The following is a 26,008-nucleotide window of genomic DNA, read 5'->3' on the forward strand; positions in this document are numbered from 1 at the left end:
ATGGATTTGCTGCAGAACCAAATATAATCAAAATGCTGAGTAAATTAAACAATCAAATATTGATAACACAAAACCTGATTTATTTGTATGTTAATAACCACTGGAATGTGATCATCTAGACCTTTTTTCTTTTTCTGCACATTCACGACAAAGTAGTGAACATCATATGACTGCTCAGTTTCACTGGAAAGCAGTATGATTTGATCTGTCTCCCGTGAACCAAGAATACTGGGATCAAAATGTTTTACAGTGTAACGTCATTTGTACAGATTGTAGAGAACTGGTAAGCTGATGTACTGTTGATGCCTTTACATGAATAAATGTTGGGTACAACATGTGAAGGTGCCTTATTCAGCCTCACCTGTTGTACTGTTAAAAATAGACATTTAATTTAATAACATGATTATTTGCATTGATCTGTTTTAGATTGTTCAGTAGCAGATGGGACCAAAGAGTTTTAAAAGCAGAACTAAAATCAGTAAAAAGTAACCGTGCATATACCCTGTTGCCTTCCAGATGTTTTACTAGAAAATATGTGACGCTGCTGTGTTTCTTCTTTGTTTATGAGCAAACTGCCTGCTTCTAGTTTTGGTGCTGATATTAAAGCAGATTTTTATCTTGTCCAAATTTAGATTACTTCACATGATCCTTTGTTGGTCCCCGTGGATCGTAACCTGATAGACATTACTGGAACAGAAAAAAAGGTTAGTTAATACCAGAGCATTAACCTCAGTAGTCCAGTTCAGCTAGCTGCTGGGTAGGCTTTTAAGAAGCATCTCATCTTTATTTTTGTGATGGCTGAAGTTAAAGTATTACATCACAAGAAGGAAAAAATTTGTCTGTGCAGAGCTGCAAGTAAAAAGATCATGGGTCCAGAAAACATCCACATGGTGTCACTGTAGCACTGAGTGTTGCTGGAATATTTACCTGATCAAAGCACAGACCTGGTTGATTCTCTCCATCTTCACTCATTCTTCTTCTCTGAGAGGCAAGTATTGATCAGAAATTGTAAATCAAGAGGTAAAAATTAGTTTAGTAATCCTGATGTTGAAACAGTCTTAACATAAAAACAGAAGTGTTCATTTTGTTTTTGTTCATTCATTGAAATGATTTGTGTAAAATGTTTATGAGCTGTAACATTTTAACTGGTATTATTTTCATACATGTTGGGAATATTCAGATCCTTTCCCTGTCTTGCTACCATGGCACATCTCTCAGATTTAGATTCCCAACAAAACAACTCCCAACAATTAATGAGTACACAAAGAGGTATACCCATGTCCAAGAAAACAGTTTAAACTATTTTCAACTCTTGCCTGTGTTTTTATTTTTCTTATCTCTACAAGACACACACTACCAACAACACAGGCCTCTCCTCCTCCCTGCCCCCAACCCCAGACCAGAGCCGCTGACCTCGTAACGCACACACACAGCCATATGGTACAGCCAGTACGAAACTCCACGCAGTAATTAGGGGGATGGTGCCGGACACTTGGCTCTGCTGCAGAGTAGGCTAAGCAGCATGATTTATTGTCTCCTCTTCTGAGCATCTTTAAACAGTTTGCACAGATTTTCAGGTATGTGAGGTTTAAGACTCTCATTGTTCCTCAGCAGGTTGATTGTTATGATCTAGAGACACACTGACTTTATGTTTGGGGAGCACACAGAGGTCTCTACAAATAAACACACTCACACACACAAGCAGCCATTTCCACCTTTTCCCACAGGCTTTTGAGCCTTTATCTCTCTTTTACAGAAATGTCTATTTTGACTCAAAAAGGAGGCTTTAATTGAATCCGTGTCATGTTACTGTTATTATATGAGTGAAACAGAGCTGGAGAAATTAAGGCGGCTGTCTGGTACATGACATCAGTGTATCCCGTGCCACATTGCCAGTTGTATGTGTCATGTTGTTATTTGAGGATTATGAGTATTTAGTTCAGCAAATTTTTAATTCTCACTCAGGGTCCGTAAAGTCTAAATTTCAGTGTAAGCTCTGCTTTCAGTCTTTCCATCGCTGCCTCAACCTCTCTATGACAAGGAGATGAGGAAGGGGGGGGGCGAAGCTGTGTTGGAGAGAGAAAGAGGGAGGGAGGAGGAGAAAGAGGGGGTTGGCTTTAGTGTGATGTGAATGGAATAGAATCAGCGCGAGAGGGAAAGAAAGAGGGAGGAGGACAGCACAAATCAACCTGCCTCTTTGACTTCAACAACAGAATAGAAGAGCTTGTGGACAGCAGAGATCGGGAAGTGTGTTGTGTTGTTTTATTTTATTTTTGGATAGAGGAAGAGGACATCGGCGGGGAGGAACTGCAGGAGGAGGAGAAAGAGCCTCACCGTGGAGATAGATAGCAGAAAAATGCTGTCATGGGGAGAGAAGGGGAGGGAGTCGGCAGAGAGGAACAGGATGAAACAAGGCAGGGTCGAGCAGAACTGAAATGTGGAGGTAAGCCTTTTCTTTCTGTTCTGAGAATTTACATTCCAGCCGGTCCATGTCCTCTTTGTGATGATAATGAATTCAGATGGATGGATTTGAACACCGTCTTTGCCACATACCTCTGTAAAGGCATGCATATGCTCTTATAGGTACCCAATCCAGCCAGAGACAATGTATGAGAGCCATGGAGGATATGAAATAATGGCATGGCATCATCATGCAGCTTATCCTCCCTCTGTCTCATTGCCAATTGTGCTGTTGTCAACTCCTCACTCCTTATTCAGTGACCTAACAAATAACATACATACAATTTTTACTCAACACTGTAGCTTTGAAAGCTGCTCCCAATCTTTGTCGCATTTCATCCCAGGCCTGCCCTCCTCCTTTCCTCCTCTCCCGACACTAACCCCCCCCCACCCCCCACCCCCCAGCGACACACACACACACACACACACAGTCATCTTTCTCATCTCTCTCCATTGTGCATTCTCCGACGAGGCATGATTGTCTTAAAAAGCAGTGTTATGACATTGTCAAGAAGGCACTGCCAAACCTTGCTGTACAGCGCTCGTGGCTGCAGGACTTAGAGATGAGGGCAAGGTGGAGGGAGGAGGGGAGGGGAAGGGATAGATGGAGGGACACTCAGAGAATGAAAGAGGGACAGAAAGAAAGAAGATGCAGACAAAAAAAAAGAAAAAAAGAAAAGAGGATCAGCATTTATTCCAGATGCAAATTTTCAAAGACTACAAAAAGCCATCAGTCTGCAGTGTGCTGGGATTTGAGAGGATAAAGAGGATTGTGTGATTTGCTCAGACAATGATGGAGTAGAGAAACACAACCTGAACTGGGGTGTTGTTTTCAAGGTGGCAGAGAAAATGAGGGATGGAGGAGTCAGGCTCCCCGTCCCCCCTCATCACCACCCTCTGCACTCCCTAATTTAAGATGGGGCTGTGTGTTTATGAGATGCTGGGGCTTCGGGGGCTGCATTGGCTGCTGTGGGGAAAGAAAAGCAGGGATGAGGAGCTGAGCGGGAGGAAGACAAGCAGCAGCAGCTTACATAAGCAAGTGCACTCAAAGGACGGGCCATTTAATTTACATTGAGCTACATGATTCCTCATCCAGTGTGGTATTGGCTGTGGTTGGTATTAACGTTTTAAATGATAAAATGCAGCTTGACCTTAAAGGACTGTTTTCTCAGCCAGACAGACTGGAGGGCGTGTTGGTTTTAACCAGAGTCAACTTTGACTGGGCAGTTAGGGTTTGTATATGAAAATCCACCCATGTTTTACTCCTCCTACAGCCTCATCATGGCGAACAATAAAAATGCCTGCATGAAGTCCACTGACGTGATGGTGCTCACAGTTTGCAGCTATATCATCCAGCTCAGCTGCTGCTGACTTTTGCTCTACTGCCATCCACTGCACTGCATTAACAGTATATCTAAATGTGGTAAAATCCTGGAGTTAAAGCCTCACCCAAATAATATAATCACAGAAAACTCTAAATTAAGATTAAGTGTGCAATTTTTGTTAGAGAAGATGCACGTAACAAAAGTGTGATTTAAAAGCATGCTAATATCAGAGTAAATGAAGGCTATGGCTGACTTGTAGTCTGTAATTCACTTTTCACTTCCTTAAAATTTCTTTTCCTTAGAATTCAATTAAATTTCACTTTTCATTTTCTTAAAATTGTGGGGGGATTTTGCCCATATAAACCTACTTCTAATTGCCATCTCCCTAGGAAACATGTTTTATAAGTTCACAAATTCACTCTGTTGGTGGTCTTGAGGCAGTTAAAACAAATAGGTTTTTATTGTTTGCCTTAATGAAATCACCTCAAACAATTAAATATCAGCCTACTGTTACTTTAGAGCTCAAGCTCCATGTGCAAGTGATGAAGTAGTAAAAGTTGTTTGGATTAGGGCTTATGATCATTTTGATCATTAAATATATAAACAATAAGAGATGAAATAAGCTGTGGATTATTTTCCTGGTAAACAAATGTTTAGCTCATGTAAAAACAGAAATTAACAAAAAACAATACAGATGTTTAAAAATCACTTATCTTTGTTTTCTTCTCCTGGATGCTCTTCGCACTCTGATCTGGCCAGGCTACAGTCCACATCAAGCTCCAGCTGGAATGTATTTCTATCTCATATCTTTATAAAAGTATTTGGTAACCTGAAAGTGAGATGACATTTAATAAAGAGTAATGGGTCAGGACTTGAACCCCAACTTGCTGTGACAAGGACTTTCTGCTTCATATATGGGGTACCAGCTCAACTAGAGTTAAACTACATTACACACTGGTATTTAATTTTTAGTCACTGATTTTTAATGGCAATGTCAAAGACTAATCTCAGTCTTCCTCACTTACTGATTGCAGTAACCATGGCCTCTGGCATCAAAAACCATGGGGCAGGTATCTGAGGCTGTTTGGCTGCTAGGATTTAAACATTAGCTCATATTTTTTTAACCTGTTTCTGCACAAAATAAAACTGTGACCCCCTGCAATGATTCTTTACCAAATACTTTGCATAAGCAGTCCTTCACCATGCAGGAACATCCATGTAATTTAAATCGGAAAGTTACCAGGCAGATTTCGTTGTAGTCTGAGTCAGCATCATATCATCTGTCTCATTTGGAGCCGTTTTGCATGGCTACACCCGGTTAGGCTCCCAGTGGGGGGCTCAGTGAGGGAGGCAGTTGGACAGGCGGAGCCTCCCCCTCATCGGATGGCAGGATGCCGGCAGTGTAAGCCCACCGGGTGGATCCTCTTAGCTTGTGCTCTCTGTAGTCACCTGTTCCCCTGTTGGCCTGGGAACTCAGTGGAAGATCAGGCCACGTTGGCTTGGACTGAAGGTACTCCAGCAAATCTTTGCACGAATAGAAAGCATGATGAAAATTTAAAAAAATCCGAGAGGAATGATTCATGATTCAGAATGTCAGCTCGGCACAGTTGAGATGCATTAGTATAAAAAATATTCAGCGAGCTTTTTATCGCTTGGGGAGTCAGTTCCCTCTACTTCCAGAGCTACCACTGTCTTTCTGAAAAAGTTGCATTTTTATACTTTTTCCTCTTTAAGCGTCCCTCAGTGATTTTGCAACACCCACTGTCTGCACAAAGACAATTTAGTTAGATTTTTTATATTCCACTTGGGAATGACAGTAATTATTATCCTTTTTGAAACCCCAAATGAAACCCATCACCTCTTTAAGTGTGAAATCAAGGATGAGCAAAGAAATTGGTTCTTCAAATATACAGGACATAATCATTGTTGCTGGTTGATGCATTTTTTGTATTTGAATAAATTACAATATAATCGTTTTGATAGAGCGAAAGAGGGAGAGAGAGAGAGACCAACTGAGCCAGGCATCTGTAACAACAAAGCCCTGATGTAATAGCCTAAAATATTTGGGAGATACTGTCTATAAGCATCTAGTCACATACAGATAGCCTCCCGAGTTTAGTCCATGTTTTAAAATGTGCCCTTCCAGAGATATATTCAGACATATTGTCCTAATTACAATGTCCACTCAGTTATGTCATACATACATTAAACCATTAAGTGGTGCGGTGGTTCTTTCTCATTGTTCTTGTTGCTATTACCGGAGAAGTGCACTCAGGGGTATTCAGAGCCACTGAAAGCAGTCCAGGACCAACCATTCATGCATGCCACGTCACTTCATCACATAGTTTGTCGATATAGATCAAAAAGGCAGAAAACAGCCAGCTCTGATAGGTGTTTAAAAATACCTTTATGAAGTATTCTATTCTAGGGATAATGCTTGAAATATGAGAACTCCTCACTGCGTTTATGTCAAACTGAAGAGCCTCTTTGTTCTGTCACTATGAGGAGGAACTTGCATCCTAAACTGTTTCATTTACACGTAAAAGGCACTTGTAATAAAGAAGTGAGAAGAGAGAGGAGTTTCAGCAAATATACTTTTTGGTACTGCACACTGTTCAGCCTTAAGGGGACAAGCAGCAACCACACAGGAAACTGACAACAGAGATGTGATCTCAGTGACATAGAGGGGAAGGAGGCTGGATTGGTGTCTTGCATTTTGCTTTGAACACAAGTTCTGCCTCACTTCCCTTTATTCTTGGTCATTTTTATTAACATGAAACTAATATATGCCTTGCAGTCATGGAATTTATATGTCAAGTTTTATACCTTCATGATGAATAAATTAGCTGCTTTAATAATAATGTTGGCTCCAGGCATTCACTGATAAACCTCAGACAGCTTCTCTCTGTAATGACATGCAGGCATTAGCACTTGCTAGTATTCCACATAATGCAAGCACCCTCTTTATGACAAAACTATGTTTTTATTCACAAATGCACAGCCACAGATGTTCAGAACCTGTTCCAAGCTATGCACATATCTCAGAGAAGATTCAGTAAATCAGCCAGTGTCTGCACCACTGTGGTTAGCATATTGGTGCATGAACTGCTCTTTTTTTTCCTATGTAGGTCAGAAGGTGCAGAGCTGCTGGTATAAATGACACAAGGCCACCAGGCAGAAGGGAGGCAGTGAGCTGCAGCAAGGACTTGCCTGTAATGTGCAAATAAAAGGAGTCCATTGAAATAGAAATTAATGTTAACAGGATGCTTTCTTAAACTTGCATCAAACAACTAGTTATGTTAGCATCAAGATAAAAATTCAACCTTTCAAGAATGTGGTTGTGGTGGACTGAACACAATGTTTTTGTTTCCTCTCCAACTTCTTTAAAACTTTATTGCCAGAATGCAAAACATCAATCATATTGAAACATCTAGAGGTTCAGATTTCTTCAATCTGTTCAGTGCATGTTTTTAATGTTTTTAATTTAAAAACTAAAAAGAGCAGAAAGAGAGCATGCCAAAACTCCAATTGTTATGTAAGACTACTGTAGCTTTAATCCATTGTTTAGTAGGAAAGCAGAAACCTTTACAGATGTCTGTGCTCTGAGAGCCAAAGAGAGACGTTAGTCTGTTTCTCCAAATAATGGGAGCAATTTGCATTTATTAAGCTTATAATGGACATAAACTGAACCAGCGTAGCTTGTAAATTAAATGGCAGCCATTAAGAAGTGGCCTTTCTTGTATGATATCTCAGCTTATAATGAACACTCATGGAGGGTAAGTGAAGATAGCTGGTTTGACTTGATCACATTAACAAACATTTTAACCTGAGAAATTGGGATTTCTTTTAAGAGCTGTGTTGGTGTTGAAGCCACTTCACATCCATTCCAGTGGAGAACAGGGAGAGTGAGGAAGCAGAGGTCAGCCTCTCTTCCTCTGAAAGTAGACGCTGTAAATTAAAATGCTTCAGCATGCTATTTAAGCTAGATTGAGCAATCTCTCCTCAGCCTCAGAGCTGGTTGCACAGATGACGGAGGGGATAACAGTGAACTGTTGAGCTCAACATAATAGATACAGTCATGATGCTGAGGGTCAGTTCCTCTCTCTGACACAAACGCCCACCCACACACACACACACACACACACACACACACACACACACAGTGGTCACAGAGGGACATCTGCTCTTCCTGCCTCTATGTGGACAGTTTTCTACATCTACAAGGCTTGGACTGTGTTTTTAAGAGCCAGCAACCACACAAAGATACACACCTCAAACCATTTTTCTCATTTAGGCCTTAAATCTCTCGTTCACACTCATGGTCTGCCACAAGGTGTGTTTTCAGATACACAGGAAGTAGCTGCACTCTGCCAGCGCACAGTGTTGATGTCATGGCAAATATCATGTCAGACAAAAGCGTGGGTAAGGTATTTTTATGTACCACAGAACATCTCGTTCAGGCAGTTGTGGGAAAACAGTAGTGCTAAAATTTGTATTTGCATGTATCCGTTTTAGACTGTAGTGTTTGGTGCTAGAGGAAGTTAAACTTTAAAATATACAGCTATGTAGAAGAAGCGTTTTTTTATAGTAAATTTCTTCATTGCATCAACTCAAGGGGGAGTAAGTTCACAGAGTATTAATAATCGAATATAAAGCCTATGTGCTCAGATTTGTGCAGCTTTGACTCTCAGTGTAACTGTATGGCTCTTTGGTTTTTCTGCAAGCTGTTTTATAACATTATCCTCTCGCACAAAGAGAGACAAAAACAAACTGAAACTGGACCAAACAGAACAGAGGTCACACAGCAGATGACCTTTATCACGTTAGTTTACTGTAACACGTGGCACGTACATCCTCAGAGAATCCGGGCAGAGACTTTGATATGAATCATAACAAATACGCTCCTACCAGCCAATGAATAATTAACACTACGGTTACCCTCATCCGCTTTTTGGCCCAGATTTATTAATAATATATTAGGCAGAAGACTTATTTTCAATTTATCCTATGGAGCCTAGAGGAAATCTTGAACTCCACATATAACCTTAACAAGTGCAGCACAGCTGACGAAGAGCAACCATTTTTTTCCCCCTTTTGCAGAGCTTTAAAAGTTCTCAGTGCATAAATTTTAGAAAACAGTCGAATGAATACAGTTATCTGTAGTATATGTGTAACGTCACAGTGGAGGTGGTTTGGCAACAAAAGATTACCAGTGAACCTACTTTGTCAGAACAGCAGCATTAATGGAACAATTATATCTTTTTTTATTAGCATTTTTTTCAGTTCCTCCCATTTTTCCTCATCTTAACAACTACCTTCTTTTTTAAAAGAATCAGCCAGTTGAACACCTGATGCCAGGGGTTATGTGTCTTCTGGGATCAATAGCTCAGATTGACATTTGCAAAGTAGATTGAATAAAAAAAAGACAGATTAAACAGTTCAGAAAAAGAGAGATAAAGAGAGAGAGAGAGCTGCACTTAGAAGCCTCTGGACTTGGCCCAGTTCGCTGTCCGCAGTGTGGTGGTGGCGGTGGAGGGTGGTGGTGTTCAGTGGGGAAGAACGAGGATGCCGAGAGAGCATTTAGGCATTAGAGTGAACTCATTTTCTGAATCAGATCCAACCACATTAATACACATTTTCTCTCTTTAAAAGCATCTGCTGCAGTTCAGTGTCACAAATTCAGGCGCACAACAGGAATGCAACCCGATCTGAAATGTAACAGGGTTACACACAATCAATAATAAACGTGAGCCCGAGCCTGACTTTAAATTTCCCCAAAATCAATCACTATTAGGAGATAATTCAGAACTTGTGGTTAAGGATCAGTTAGGCAGCTTTTAACTATAAAGTCAGACAACTGACACACGAGGAGTTGACCTCTGCCAACCATGAAGCTAGACTTCTCAACTCAAGTCCACTCGGGGGCATGTTCCCAGATGTTGGTGTCAGAGCTGCTTTCTCCCCCTTCGTGTATTATTTGATGTCTCTCCATAGAAAGACTTGCATCATATAGAAAGACCTCACATCATGCAAAGGACTTTGATTCACATACTTTAGATTTCAGTATGAAAAACCTTCTCCAACCTGACATGAGTTGATAAGCTGGCAGTAGGAGCACAGCTTTTGTCTTTTGATCAGATCTAATTATTTAGCAGTTAAGCCGATGGCCAGAGGTTCACCTGTAGGAAAAAGAGATCAAATCTCATCCGTCTAGATCAGCACACCAGCTCTCTTTTGCCATTAAACACTTCAAATGACAGCCCCCTTAGCAGTTATTTTGATTAAAGCGAGAGCTGAAGGTTGAGTCGACTTGAGTAAACAGCAGAAAGTAAAAATCTGCTCATTCATGCTGCAGTGTGGCAGGAGGTCTCCTCGGTGTGGAAGTGTAGAGAACAGAGGATGACGACATTCATCCTCTCAAGGTTCAAAAGTCAGTCATCTCTTCCTGTTTCACAGGAAGCAGACTTTCATGAGCAGGCACAGAATAAGTCAAGCGGCCATGACTTCCTTAAAACGGTGTAGGTTTAATTTGACTTTCCCGTGACTTCCGCATGTACACCAGAGCCTCATTAACCTTGTCCAGGGCTTAACATGGAAGTGGGACTCACTGTCATCAGTTAAAGTCTTTACCTTGGGCAGCAACAGTCCTTCAAAGTGAATCTGGTGCAAAAAGAACAAAAAAGTTTAAAATCATGGACACAGTATAAAAAGTGCATATAAATATAGTGTAAAATTTAAAGCAGCTGGTAGAATAACACAGACATCCTACTGTTCTCAGAGGTTTAAGCTCCGAGTTTCAAGGTAGAAATGGCTGTCTGCATGTTCACCATTAGTGGCTGGTTATTTGAAAATAAATAAATAAATAAAAATCTGGACAGCATCAGCTACATATTAGGTTCATTGTTCTTCGACTGCAGTTTAATGTATGCCTTGAGTAGCACAGCTGAGCAGCAGCATGACCAGAATTGAGTGGTTTTACTTGAATCTTCAACAAGGATGAAAGGCTTGAAATACACAGAGACACATATATAGAAACAGCAGTCTATATTTCAAAGCAGCCAGATCATGGAGATATAAGTCATTACCTACTTATGTGCAGTTCCTCATCCAAGCTATTTCATGGAAATTTCTCAAGTGGTCTCGGCTAACCAGGCCAGTGAAGGGTCAAGTGTCGGGTGATCTTGTCATATAATTGTGGCTCATGGTTTCCATCAACTCTTACTCAACGGTTCATGTGAGCTTGCCGTGGAGAAATGTGTTTAAGAAGCTGTTAAACCCATGCAGCTATAGCTGTAACAAGTATCAGAACAGGAGAAAGGAAAGTTGATGTGTGCATCTTTCTGCAGGGTTCCTGCATGGCCATTCTTTAGATGTTCATGTTTAGGCAGCATGTACTTATAATAAAAAATGGCTCAACTACACCATAATGAGGGTGTCAGCCATCTTTAGTTTCAGCCTGCAGATGCATTCAAAGGGGAAATAAACATCTAGAGGTTACTGTACACAAGTTCCTATTAGTTTTTGCAGTGCACATCAGAAGCAGTGTACATTTTAAATCCATGTTTGTTCCGCTGTAGAAGATAAAGCAAAATATCCGATTGCTGATTATTGCCTCAATCCTTAATGGCTTCTTTTATTTATGAAGCCACATGTGTTTCTTATTATATATATATATATATATATATATATATATATATATATATATATATATATATATATATATATATATATATATATATATATATATATATATTGATATTTGCACTGAAGATGGTTCAGTAAGAAAGTGTTAAGCTTTTCATTAATATTTGTGCTCCAGCTGTTTTTTGTGCATAGCTGTTTAAATGACTACGTTTGGCTGACTTATGTGTTGGGAGGAAGTCCTATTCAGTGGCATTTCAAATGTAATTTCAATGCATGCAGCAGGAAATACACTGACATACAAACACTGCTCTTGGATGTGAAATGAGCATAGACACAATACTTCAGTTCCTCTTTACTTTGTACTTCTACATTAGGTATATCACACGCTTCTCTATTGAGGGACCACAGAGGACGTTTATATTCAATGAGAGTTCCTTTTTAGACTGATTGTTGTCATTTACTTTAAATACTACTCTGGATTACTGAAGATCTGACTGAAGACTTCACATGTCACTAATGGTGAGCAAATGACTGATTTGGTTTTCAAATATTTGACTTGTATACATAAAGACACTCATGCAAAGAAAATTATTCTGCTTGACTTTAAATGAAAGGGGAAATGTTTTTTTTATTACCTTTGTGAAGTGGTAACACAAATAATTAACATCTTGGCACTAATCTGGATAGATGCTGAAACACTCAAATGCTAATGTGAATGGTAGAATTATAACCTGCATTTACTTTTCTAGACTAGATATTATTTAGATTCCTTAATGAACTATAATTCTGCAAAAAGTGAACACATCTAGATTTCAAATTTCGTTCAGTGCCTTACTTACATAGATTAGATTCAGGTACACAGGCATCAAACAAAGTCTGTATCCAAGCCAAATAATGCAAATATCTTGCATTTGAGGTTTTGAGAAAGCTTATAAGTTATTGTAAATAATGTGAAAAACATTCTGTGGGAAATAAGTGAAAAACTAACACATTAGATGTGTTCCTACACATTTTCACACTTGGCTAAAGAGTACAGATGATGAATAGTAATAGAGTCTACACTTCATACATTGTGTTATTTTTTTTTCAGTTGCTTTATGTGATGTTTTCTGTATTAAACATTGCACTGTAGTTTGATGTTGACAACACATTACGCCATGAAAACTTTACCTCAGGTGAATTTGCAGATGTCGTCAGCATCCAATGTGTTATTTGAGGTAAAAACATGAAGAATTATTTATCAAATAACAGCCATCAGAGAGGGTTGGTCTAATGTAAATTTTTCAGCAAGCAAATTTAAAATATTTAGCTATGTTAAGGGTTACAAAAAGGCTACAGAGTTAGTGCTGTATACCTATTACTTTGCTTACAGGGTTTGATATTTGGTCCACAGGGTTGTGATTGCTACACTGGGACATTTAACTGGGAGTTTATTCAAATACAGGTACACAAAATTTAGTTTCCTGTATTTGACAATAATTCTGATGAAATGGGCCAAACTGACCAGAGCCTTGAAGACAGACTCAATAAACAAAATAAAATGGTGAGCAGAAAAAACAATCTTTTAGAACCCTAAACTAAAAAAGTCAAATGCTGCATCTTAAATAGTTAGATAACATAATTCAAATATCTGTTAATTCATTCTGCAGTCGTCCCCTTCCTCTTGTCTGCTGATGGCTGGGAAAGGCTCCAGCTTCGCCCTGACCCTGAATTGCAATAAGCAGTATAGAAAATGAATGAATGAATGAATGAATGAATGAATGAATGAATGTTAATTAATCACCAGTAAGAAATTACACAAGTCTGACATTAGAGGTGGGAATCTCTTGTTTATGTACAATGACATTTTCCTGCCTTGTCTGTTCTTGTTGTCATGTTTGTTCAGTTTGCTGGGGGGGCAAGACTGCGGTCGCTGACTCAAACATCAGTCGAGGGCTTGTTTGGTGAATGTGAGGTTGTCTCACTAGAGTAAACTGAGTTATTATGAAGCTATGGCAGATAAGGATTGCACCAGACAGGTTGCTATGGAAACAATGATTGTTTCATGGAATGGGAGTTTTTAGAAGCTCGGAAGTGTTGGTGGAGCTTCTTGCAGACCCTGGAAGTTGTGTTTGTTGTTGTTGGAATAGCATGAAGGCAAAAGGCAGTTTTCAAGAAAATACCCGCTGTCCAGTCAGAGATAGTAGAGAAGATCGATTCCTCCCATTTTTTTCGCCATTGTAAAGCATGCAGATTATGCCAAACCTAATGACTGCATTTTGGCAGAAATTACACAAGCCCACACGGGTAATGTTGTGTGACAAACATTTGAGAGTTTCCAGAGAGAGGCATGAGCAGGTTTTTAATGTCAGAGACCTTAGCACCATAGAGACTATGCACAGAGGGTGCTCTGTATGAACTAGTGCTTGTTTGTCAGATGAGGAAACGTTTTGTGTTGTCATGAAGAAAGAAGCTTGATCCATCAGAAGGGCTGTTCTTTTTAATCATTTGATACATACATTTGCATTCGCTCAGATCCAGAGCTGATAGAATCAGGAGGCTAATATATTAACAACAGGGAAATTCTACTTGTTTTAAACTACCGTTTCAAATGTTATTCATATTAATGATTAAACCTTTTATTGTCTGAAATGAAGATGTTGTACATTGGTAGGTAAACCACAATAAGATATAAAGTATTTGTCTTTATTAAAGTAAAAAGCCAAACTTATTGATTCAGATATGACATGTAGTTTATGAATTTTCTGTTCTTCAGATAAAAAAGAAACTTGGACGACTGATTTAGCAACCTTTAGAACTCTAGGTAATTTCAAACAGAAGACGATGCATAAAGATCACCTGCTGAATCAGTTATACAAAACAATAACAGACAGATCTTGTTTCCTCTTTTTTTCAGGCAAACTAATTCACTTCCTGCTGTCAAAATGCACCAAGCGTCTAAGTCCAGTCATCAGTTTATACACTTCTTAACTGATGAAGATATCGTCAGACACCAGTGAAGATAATAAATCTGGATGCAGACAACAGCCGGTTAAGAAGCATGTGCATTTCACTGATTTTAGATTTAAATGTATTTGTCAGTGCTTTCTTGTACTGTTAGGAAATGGAGAGTGTGAAAGCAGGTTTAGAGAAACAAAGATTTCTTGTGACATCCCCCTTTTACCTTATATGGCATTTTTTTCAGAATGCGTGTGTTTGTGTTTTGTATGTAATGAGGATAGATCAGTTCACACAAGAGTCACATTGAGGGGAGTCTTTAAGCTGAAGACATAGTAAAAGGTTAGAGTAATTCTCCAGATTGTGTCTATGTAATGTCCTCTGAAGCGATGAGTACACAAAAGTGTGTGCATGTGCACGTGTGTGCACGTGTGTTTATGTGTGTGTGCCTCACTTTTTCTGGTGGCTGCTCTGCACCACTGCACCTGCTTTTTAAGCTGCAAGCACAAGAGAGGAGATGCATGTGAAACAGCCAGACAGGAAGAGCCTTCATACCTAATGACAGTGACAAAAGGTTTCAGCTTGAGCTGACTGACGTAAGTTTGGTCAAAGACGGGACAATGACGACTGAAAACAAGCCGATCTTCGTTTAATACACAGACTGCTCTGTGGGTAAGTGACTATTTCATTTTCCAAAAACAAATAAATCTGCTAAATAAAAAAAAAAGGGAAGCTAATGCTTTTAAGTGACTCTTAACTTCCTGGGTTTGTATAAATGAAAACAGCAGCACCAAATTACTGTCATTTTTTTCCTGTTACACATTCATTTAATATAGTAGAGGTGTAAAGACCAAAACTGTGTGTGTTTGTGTGAATGCATGTGTGGGAGCGACAGAGAATATTTATTTCTCTCGTATGCTGGCATGCTGTCAGTGAGCCAGGAAGGCCCCCTCCCCTGTTTTAATACTGTCTATTGTGAGCGTGAGCAGGGTGAATGTGCTGAGCCTTAAGTTTGCTATGGAACTATTTAGGGAAACTCTGGAACGGAAAGTGACTAAAGGAAAGAATAATAATGAGAAAATAGAGGTACAAAGCATTACTCAACAATAAAACACACGTCAGACCTGCCTGCTGCCTTATTGTTGGAATTCAATACTTGTTTACCAGAATCATTCCTCTCTGCACAGTGCTCCTGGCTGCTCTGACAAGCTGCAATGGGTTGCATATAAAGCTGTCTATTAATAAATGGAAGTGTGGATGAGCGATGAGCGAGATGCGGTTTAAAAAAAGACATTTCTTTTTGTCATTTTTCTCCTCAGGTGGCCAGTGGATAAAGGCTGCAGGCACTGAGGAGTGCAAACCAATGGATGCCATGTTAGACGGGTTGAAAGAAACAGAGCCTCTCCTCCTCAGAGGGCACAGGGTTGGGTTCCAGTGATGATCCTCTCATCCTCACATCAATGGAAGGAACAGCCTACTACTGGACTTAAACGCACATCTGCACACCTGGATGGACCCCTGCCGCAAGCAAAAGCTGCGTTTTCACCTCCGTCTACATCATCCACACTCAAGAACGTACTGACAAGGTGTGGCATCTCACACAGGCACCAATGAGAGCCCAAGGGTTGAGAGAGTTCAGCCTTCATAAGTGGTGTGAATGAGGACTACATCTGTTGTTTTCACTTAGCTGGAGTTTTCATCTTCATGCACAGCATCTCCGTTTCATACAAGCACCACAGAGACCAGAATCAAAAGTTAACTGGGACAGCAGGAAACTCTGGGGAGAAGACAGGATTCGCTTTCTCGAGCATCATGCAGTCAGATGACCTATTCATCCGCAAGTTTCGCCGCCAGAACGTGCGGCCACCTATTGCTACAGTCAACTTTGACCCCAAACGGGAGGCGGGCGTAGTGGAGTGGCCTCCGAGAAGGGACGGTGATGGAGCTGATGTAGACAGCCTAACTCCGAGCCGTGTGGGGTTGACCCTGCGGTCGGTGGGGCGGAGCCATATCATGCAGAGGAGCAACAGCGATGTAACCTTGGGAGACTTGGATTCCTCTGGGGCAGGGGGAAAGGCTGTCCGAGCAGTTGGTGACAAGGCAGGAGCAGGGGCTCAGGGGGACTCAGGCATGCTGCTACGCAGAGAATATGGCAGCCTGTCATCACTGGAGAGACAGACTCAAATTCAGGAGGTGAGAGCAGAAGATCAGGGGCCCCTGAGTCCAAACGCCCTCCGTTTCAAAGACCCTTTCTTGCTTTTAGGACTGCAGTGCAACCCTCCAGAGCCTGATGGGTTCTTCCGAGGTATCACTGCTCTCACAGGGGACTCTCCTAAACCTGCAAAGCCGCCTAAGCCCGAGGGTCTGAATAAAAAGTCCAAATCTACACCACCTCAAATCCCTCAACCTGGTCCGTATGACAACCTTGGGGGTGGAGCATGGGTAAGGAACTTTGCCCACTATGATGTTCAGAGCATCTTGTTTGACCTCACCGAGGCAGCCACAAACAGAGACAGCATTGGACGCAAAAAGAATATCACCTCAGGGGCCTCAGCTGCCTCTCAGCTGCGCCCCCTCACTCAGTCCACCCCATCCTCACCTGCGCAGGGTGGAGGAAGCAATGGGGGGAATGCAGATGACCCTGAACAGTCACTGCTGCTAGATGAAGGTGACGGAAATGATAACGAGCTTCTCCTCAGCTGTCCTCATTTCCGCAATGAGACAGGAGGAGAGGAGCAAGTGGGTTTGGGTCGGTCCCCAGGAAGGCGGGGACTTTGGTCAAGCTTGCGAACTCCTAACGATGCAGTTTCAGTCCTTGAAGAGCCCAGAGAGAGTCACGTCCAACTGCAGGGAAAGAGCAACTACTTTATAGAGCACGCTGATCTGGGAGCCCATTACTATCGCAAATATTTCTATATGAAAGGTACGTGAAACACCACAGTGAGACAACTTGAACCTGATTAGCTTTCATTTTTATGATTTCAAATTTGATTAATAAATTTGTGGAATCTATAAAGATTTATTACACAAATGCTCCTTAGTGACCTATCCAGGGTGTAGCCTGCCTCTTGTCTAAGTCCCACTGGGACATGGTCCAGCATCCCTGCAACTCTTCATTGGTCTAAGCGCGTAGAAAAAATGGATGGATGGATGAATGGATGCTATTTTAAAAGTTTGAAAAGTCTGATCACAAGAGTTAAATTTAATCATTTTAGTGATTCTTTCTAAGCTTCACCTTTTACTCACGTTTTATTGGACTTGGTTTAAAATTGCTTTACACACCAACAAAAACGCAACAACAGTAGTTATGCTTAATGCTTAATGATTACTGGTTTTGTTTATTTTTTTTTCCAATATGAAAATCCGTCAAAATGAATATGTTTCTATTTTAGGGGCTCTAGTGGCTTTAGAAAGAAGCCACGGGCCTGAGCTCAAGGTACTTGGGGTAACTCTACCAGTTACTCTGCACTCTGCAAAATTAAGGATCTTTGATGATTGATGATAAATGAATGATTTAGAAAATATGTGTTTACCAGTTCTGACTTTCTTGTAAACAACATAGAATGTAATTCTATGAAGAGAATTACAAGAGGTAGGTGTTGCTTTTCATTGTAAGAAAGAAAGATGTATTTAATGTTATTTGAAAGCTTGCAAACATTATTACATTCAGTAGTGTTGTTTAAAGTGTGTATTTGTACCATTGCGTGGTAAAAGAATATTAAATTTAATTAAATCCAATTCAGTGTAAATTTCTAACTAAACTGATTAAAATTAAAGACAGGTAAGGTTTAGAACGAATTGCAAAAATTAAATTACTGAAATTAGTTCAGGTGAGTAATCTTCAAGCATATCATGGTACTGTGAAGGGATCGTATGAAGGATGTAGTTTAAAATAATATCAAAAATGTTTTTGCTTTTATGTTATTTTTGCCCTTGTTTTGGGTGAGTGGCCTCCAATACTTTTTCTTTATCTCTGATTTGGTTACAGAGCATCAGAATTTCTTTGGAATGGACGATCGCCTCGGTCCAGTGGCCATCAGCTTCCGACGAGAGGAGAAAGAAGGATCCAGCGGAGCTCAGTATAATTACAGAATCATCTTTCGCACCACAGAGGTAAACGTAGACTTCATTCCCTCTTCAGACTCGGGTTCAACATGTTTAAAAAGGGTTTTTCTGAAAATGTTGATGGTAAATCTTCTCCTCAGATGAAAACACTGCGAGGTTCCATCTTAGAGGAGTCAGTGCCGTCTGCTGCTCGTCACACGACTCCTAGAGGCTTGTCTCCCAAGAGGCTGCTGGAGTTCATCATGCCCGAACTCAACCTGCACTGCCTTCGCTTGGCCTCAAACTCTCCAAAGGTCCGGGACACGCTGCTCAAACTGGACGAACAGGGGGTGAGTAATGCTACGTTTGCGATACAAGAGACTACTGCATGTACTAGACTGGAAGCTTTTCAGGACACTGAATACTATCAAGCAGCATCAGCTTTTTCAAAGGTCAGACTGGGATGTTGTTGTCTTTACATGTGAAAACATGAAAACACAATTTTTTTAATCAGTTAGAACTGCAGCTAATTTTGGTCTGGCTCAGTTTTACTATTTTTTAACAAAATTGGGTTAAGTTCTATGTACAAAGCAGGCATGAGAAGCCTAAAGTTTTTTAAATATAAAATATTAATTTGTCTGAAAACAGTAAAAATATAGTTTTAAAAAGTAATGGGGAAAACCAATAATGTCTTCAGGGGTTTTTTTTTTTTTTTTGCCTTAAAACTTTTAAAAAATTACAAAAAGAAAAATATGTACCAAAAACAGACTTCATCTATCAGTTTCTGAAATTACTACAGAATATTTTCTGTCGTCATTAAAAGTCAGGAAGAAAAATTTCAAAAGGCTTTTTCCTTTACAAGCTTACACAATTTCTGAGGTAGGAATGAAATGTGTGTGACATGCTTTAGCAATATTAACCCCAGGATTACAGCACGATAGCTCCTTTTGTTTCATTCACTTCATTACAGCTCTGTTCATAGTAGCTGGTTAGCTGAAGGAGTGAGCCACCTTCCTTCTCTACACCCCTCTTTACTACACAGTACGCCTCTTTTTATCTCTGTCCTACAGCTTTGCACTACTATGCAAGTGTAAATTTGTGCACCAATTACACTGAGTAACCCCCTAAGCATCTAACACCATATGAAAAAGCATACAGTAAATAGCCTGAGAGTCCACAATGGTACACACCAAACTGATTTGCAGTTTTATTCTCAAATATTTACTTTTCTCTCATTTTCAGTTAAGCCAAAGACAGCTGGTACTGATCACTGTTATAGTCACAATCTCCTCCTGAGTCATGTTTTTGTCCTGGGCCATGATGTTAAAACATTGCACCCCAAATAGGAATGCTGAGTGAACTAAATGACCAGACAGCGACTAATACACAAGTCAAAATCACATTGTAATTCCACCATCACATGTTGGCTCCATAAACCCATAAAACAGCTGCTTTTATGGACAACACTTTACCAGTGCTCACAAGTCTGTATTTGTAATGGCAGGCTCTATTGTTGAGCTGTTGATGATGCATTCAACAGCAAATGGGATCTAGGATTTTTCAACCTGCAGTTCTAAAAGTAAATCAAATGACATGCCAAAAATTAGTCAGAATCCCCAGTTGGGATACAAATCATTAGATAAAGTACTGTTAAAGAACTTTTATGTCATTTTGCTCTTCGGTTTAGTGAACTATAAAACTGCTGATGCTAATTTGCTAATAAAAGTATAACATTAAGCCATTTTAAATGAGTTTCAGCTTCCCAAATCCAAGGTACAATGTATGCAGCTTGATTAGAAAGTTGTGGTCAAAGATAAAAATGGGAATTGGATAAATGTACTGTGACCTGGCCTGTGGTCTTACTGCACTCTCTAAATCTGAATTCATCACTGAATGATGCAGGAAGTCCCAAACAAAGTGAAAACTTTGTAAATCTGTCAGGTTTTTAAGTTGGTGGACATTTTAGATGCCTAAATATTTGCTCTCAAACAGAAAAAAGAGATTTGTTTTCATATATATTATGTCCCCTTCAATGCACTCACTGTAGGTCAACTGTAATCAGCTTCCACCTTTTGTAGCTGACTGAAAAAAGGGAGGATGTGCCTATGTTAACACTCAGCAGGTGGAGCTCATGTAAAAACTCTTCCAAACATTATTTTTGAGCTGTCAACTGGGATAATTATATGAGGATGCTCTATGAAAATAGCTTGATTTGTGTTAACTGGGGAAAATGAAGTTTTGCAAAGGTGCACTCAATTCTGTGTTTTTCTGTCTTACAATGTAGCTGAATTTTCAGAGAAAGGTCGGTGTGATGTACTGCCGGGCTGGGCAAAGCTCAGAGGAAGACATGTACAACAACGAGAGCTCCGGACCGGCCTTTGAAGAGTTTCTGGATCTGCTCGGAGAGCGGGTGCGGCTGAAGGGCTGGGAAAAATACCGAGCTCAGCTGGATAACAAGAGTGAGCTGAAGCCATGCGCTGCACACAGATCTATTAGCAGCATCTCACAATATCACAGCACTGTTATCCAAAGGCCATCAGTGTCTCACTGAAAGCCTCAGATAACTTCCATCTAGCCCCATGTAATCTGAGTAATGCCTGCAAAATAGCATAGTCACTGCTGATTATCTCAGAACTGTATTCCCTTCAGTGGGACAGATTGCAGCCTGGCTGTGACAGTATGACGACTGATTTCTCTTTCTGTCTTTTTGTGTGATGTCTTGTGGATATACAGCGGACTCCACTGGAACGCATTCCCTCTACACGCGCTATCAGGACTATGAGATTATGTTTCATGTGTCCACTATGCTCCCCTACACAGCCAACAACACACAGCAGGTAAGATTAACACAAACCTAACAGAGATGAGACATATTCAACCATGTCCATCTGTTAGTCTCACAGAATTACTCACATCTTTCTCATCTCTGCATCAAACTCTGAACAGCCTTCATTATCCATATCTGTTCAGACTGTATCGCTTTGGCAAAAGCTTAAAAAGAAAAAGAAAGCTTCTGTACTTGACAACAAGCATGACATAGAAATCCTGCCCCCCAGTGTTCACTCCCACCAATAAGGTTTTCACCGCTGCCTCACAGGCGGACTTCCTTTTCAGACATCTGCGCAATCTGTGGTTTAAGCTTGTTCACTGTCATTTATGAACAAAATGAAAATGACATACTAACAGAGATTAAAGATTTGCATAAAACCAGAGCAGTGCAAAGCCTTAGAATGCATCCTTTGTGAAAATCTTGTCGTTTTTAACCCTTTGATGCACAGTGTCCACTACAGTGGACACATATTTAAAGGCTGTTTTTAAATGTATGCATGGGTGTGGATCGTACATTAGCAACTTCATTGGACATTAGTGAGTCACCAATACTCCGGCACATAAAAAGAATAAATACATTTGATATAGTATATATACATACATTGTAATGACCAAGTTTGCCTCAGTGATAAACAGGACAAGAAAACAATCCAGGTGTTTTTATAGAAAACTTATACTATATTAATATGACCAGATATTATTTTATAAATATTTTCATAGATCAAATAGAAACATCAACAAACTGAGTAAAAGTTAAAATAAGCCTAAAATACAGAAAACCATCAATGTGTAGAATGTGCAATGTACAGTTTACAATGTGCATGTCTGTAGAAGTAAAACATTTTATTTAAAAATATGTGGTTCTGTTTTGTAATAATTCATGCACCAGCAGGTTAAAATCTAGTTTCAAATCATATTTTTTTTCTAAACTGTAAAGAAAATGTTGATATTTGAATTTTAAAAGTCTGCTTGTGTAAAAGCATTGAACTCTGAGCTTCAAGACACATAATTATTTAAAGTTTATTTAGGTTATTATTTTTCCTCAGATTTGAAAATTTGACTTCTCTTCATAGATTAATCTTTATATCAGTTAACATCCCTGATTTTGTTCATAGTCTTAATTGTTTTTAATTTCTTTGAACTATAGTACAACAACCACATTCACTCAGATCTACAGTTGGAACTCAAAGGTTTATGTACCCTGTAGAAATCTGAACAATAAATCACATTTCCACACAAATTTAAAAACATTTTAAGGTGAACCAACTGATCAAAATAAAAAATAAATAAATAAATAAATAAATGTGTAGGTTTTTCTCATTTAGGAAAATTAATTTTTGCTCTGCTTATCCCACTTTCTATTGGTACAAACCAGGTTCTTACATTACACTGTCAATGATGTTAAGTTGTTCTAGTCGAGCCAAAAAAACCCCAGATCGTAATACTACCACCATGTGATCTTATGCAACCTGCAGTGGAGCAGTGGCTTTCAGATCTGTATAGTTTGGTCACTAAAAGTAAGTATATGCATGCCACCAAAATAAGACAACTTACGTGGTTTGACTTGGCAGATAAATGAGCATAGTGTTGGGAAGTTTAGTCTTATTTAGCTCATTGTATTCTTATTTAATTAACGTCTCTGTGTTTCTATTTTTTCTCATCAGTTGCTGAGAAAGCGACACATCGGTAATGACATTGTGACGATCGTTTTCCAAGAGCCAGGCGCCCTGCCTTTCACTCCAAAGTCCATCCGCTCCCATTTCCAACATGTCTTCATCATAGTTCAGGTTCATGAGCCCTGCACGGAAAACACCTATTACAGGTTTGGTTTGATCCTGTCTGTTATACCATTAATGCTACAGTGATATTGAGGGATTTATTGATGAGTCAAAGCATCTTTTAATGTGTTGAAGCATCTGTTCTATGTGCTATATGGAGATCAGTGTAAAGATGTGTGTTACTATCGCTGATTTGGCCACATCATCTCATGTGTAGAAGCTTAAGAGAAAACAAAATCTGTTTCTCTGCAAAAGCACTGAACACCCTTCTGCACAGAAAACTAGACATCGATTAAATGCTTCAGCTGTATCACTCTTTTACTCAGTCATTCCTCTTTCCTTCTCTCTCTCTCTCAGAGTGGCTGTGACACGCTCCAAAGACATCCCATTATTTGGCCCTCTATTCCCTAAGGGTGCACGATTCCCTCGCTCACCTGCCTTCAGAGACTTTCTCCTGGCAAAGGCGGTGAATGCTGAAAATGCTGCAGAGAAGTCTGAGAAGTTTCGCTCCATGGCCACCCGTACGAGGCAGGAATACCTGAAAGACTTGGCAGAGAACTACGTGACCACCACTCCCATCGATTCCTCCACCAAGTTCCCCCTGCTCTCTCTTGGCGGCAAGCGCAAAGACAAGCTGAAGGGCGCTAAAGGAGCCGAGCTGCACAGTGCCGGAGCGCTTGTGTGGGCAGTAATGGTCAACAGCAGAGACGAATGGGAGGTGGGGGAGCACAAGCTCCCCTGTCTGCTTGGCGTGTCGGCTGAGTCAGTGGTGCTCATCGAGAGGTGCACGCGCAGGGTGGTGTTTAACTGCTCCTGTCGGGATGTCATTGGCTGGAAGGCTGTGACAGAGCCTAAGGAGGGGGGCCCATGCTTGGATATCTTCTATGAACGTGGGGAGTCTGTGTCAATCAGTGTGTTGGAGAGTCAGACAGAGGACATAAGAGAGGTGGTGCAAAGGCTTGAGGTGGGTATTGGCATCCACATTTGAAATTTTGCACTGAATGGCTCATTATCTCCCTGATTTATTCATCCTGCTCTGTTTTTCTACAGCTGGTTACACGGGGCTGTGAGGCCCTGGAGGTCACCCCCCTGCGGGACGGAGTGGGGCAGCCTGGCTTTCTGATGAATGAAGAGGGCTTCGTGACAGATCTGCAGAGGTTCTGCTACGCTGAGAGCGGGGGTCTACAACTTTGGGCTCGTGTGGTGCGGCTGTGTGGACACTCCCTTGTTCACCTGAGCCCTGAAGAGAGGACCAGGCTGCTCCGCACGGCACACAAGATCCACATCACAGTTATCCCACCAGATGAAAATGGCAAGCCTCGCAGGTAAGGGGGAGGGACAAGGATAAGTTAACAGTAGGGTCAACAGACATAGAGTGTGACTAGAGAAAGAACCCATGGGCATCAAAAAAGCTGCAGAGAGAGAAGATTATTCCCAGAGAGGTGGTAACACAGTGAATGAGGAGGAGGGGGTTAGTGGGACAAGTCAATCCAGCGCTAGTTTAAAGGCACTGAAAGGTCACAGCTCGCTCTACAGTTGATGACAAAATGCAGTCAGCCAGCTAACAGCCAATAAATCCCTCTAATGATGTTTAATCACACTGGCACAGACTGTCCCAACATAACCAGCACTTTCTACTCAGCTGAAACCCAACAGGGGGCAAGCTGTGGATAAAACTGTTTAGTCAAAATAAAGCAATATTAAAGCAGACATACAGGTCTCAGCTCCAGACAACATCACAAAGCTGGCAGCATTAAAACCTCTGATTTATTTATATCTCAGCCCTGAGATGCTCATCTGTGACAATTTAATGCAAATTGTCACAAAGATGTTGTTAATCAAAGTAGAAAGTGTGTTTTCAGAGGAATCTTATTTTTGTTTTTAGCTTCTTCTCAATTAATTTGAGCCATAAAGCAATAAAGCGTGACTGTTCTGTTACTTACAGAGTACATTGTTGTTTTATCCTCTGCAGGAGTTTCTCTGAGCTGTACCAAAAAGCAATCAAGGATGCAGAATGCAAGCCCGGCGAGGATCGGTCAGGAGAGGCCTGGGTGCTAGATGAGAGGGAAGAAGAGGAGGAAGAAGAGGAGCAGCAGGCGAATGAGGACGAGCTGAAGACGGGTGGGGTCAGCGAGGTGGACACAATAGAGGTGCAGACAACGACAGAAGGGGGAGAAGAGCAGCCGTGCCATGAAGGGCAAACTGAGGCAGATCACGGCTCGCTCCTCATGCCGCCCAGTTTACCTTTGTTGAGGGCCACTTCTCTGCAGGACCAGCCAGCCAATCAGAACCAGGAGGACAGTGCCTCGCAACTTTCTCGCAGCCTCTCTTTGGAGAAACAGCTGACTTACACAGACGCATGTGATGGGTGAGTGTCACTAAAGCAACCACCACTGTTTTTGTAATGACACATGGAAACAAACGCCATGAAACAAGATGTGCTCCTCTGCTAGAGCATCTGAATCAGGGATGTCCAGTTCTGGTCCTCGAGCGCCGCTGTCCTGCAGGTTTTAGTTGTTTCCTGCTCTAAATACAATATATAACCGAAGAAAGTCAATAAACATGCCACATGATCATTCTGTTAATGAAATATAACAATTTTTAAATACATGCATGAAATAGAAACTTAATTTCTATTTTAAACAAAGCACATTTACTCAGTCGCCTTAGTGCATTTTTTACTTTTGTCTACAGACACATTATATTTCTACTTCTTTCCTAAAAGCCACATTTACAATAAAACTATCAGAAATATTGTATAAAACCACTCTGCTGATTCATCACTTACAGTAACCAGTTATCAGAGACGAATCTCCAACTATTTCAACTGAAAATCAGCAATATTAGACAATAATTTTTGTGCAAAAGTGACTAATTTTAATTACCTAAGTACTCCTTTGCCAGTCTTTATTAAGTCATCTTTGACATCCTATTGATAAAAAAAAAGACACTTGAAGAAGGTTTGGGTATCAGGAGGTAATACCTCTAACT

At 40.5% G+C, this 26,008-nt stretch overlaps 1 protein-coding gene across 3 annotated transcripts in view; it reads left to right on the forward strand.

The window, feature by feature from the left end:
- Window positions 1-2,158: 2,158 nt before the first annotated feature.
- Window positions 2,159-26,008, forward strand: part of zmp:0000001168 (signal-induced proliferation-associated 1-like protein 2) — a 32,922-nt gene continuing 9,072 nt past the window's right edge. The window contains exons 1-10 of one of the 3 annotated variants that reach the window (XM_042008374.1): window positions 2,159-2,443; window positions 15,686-17,289; window positions 18,355-18,479; window positions 18,572-18,760; window positions 20,695-20,869; window positions 21,144-21,247; window positions 22,904-23,061; window positions 23,375-23,981; window positions 24,068-24,342; window positions 24,990-25,385. In XM_042008374.1, coding sequence (XP_041864308.1) covers window positions 16,071-17,289; window positions 18,355-18,479; window positions 18,572-18,760; window positions 20,695-20,869; window positions 21,144-21,247; window positions 22,904-23,061; window positions 23,375-23,981; window positions 24,068-24,342; window positions 24,990-25,385 — 3,248 coding nt within the window. In that variant the 5' untranslated portion in view covers window positions 2,159-2,443; window positions 15,686-16,070. Of the gene's footprint in view, window positions 2,444-11,731; window positions 11,949-14,822; window positions 15,039-15,685; window positions 17,290-18,354; window positions 18,480-18,571; window positions 18,761-20,694; window positions 20,870-21,143; window positions 21,248-22,903; window positions 23,062-23,374; window positions 23,982-24,067; window positions 24,343-24,989; window positions 25,386-26,008 lie in introns of those variants that run through there. The other 2 variants (XM_042008375.1, XM_042008376.1) reach the window with 2 other exon arrangements.

The sequence above is a fragment of the Melanotaenia boesemani genome, chromosome 15 (genome assembly GCF_017639745.1).
Source record: "Melanotaenia boesemani isolate fMelBoe1 chromosome 15, fMelBoe1.pri, whole genome shotgun sequence".
Classification (NCBI taxonomy): Eukaryota; Metazoa; Chordata; class Actinopteri; order Atheriniformes; family Melanotaeniidae; genus Melanotaenia; species Melanotaenia boesemani.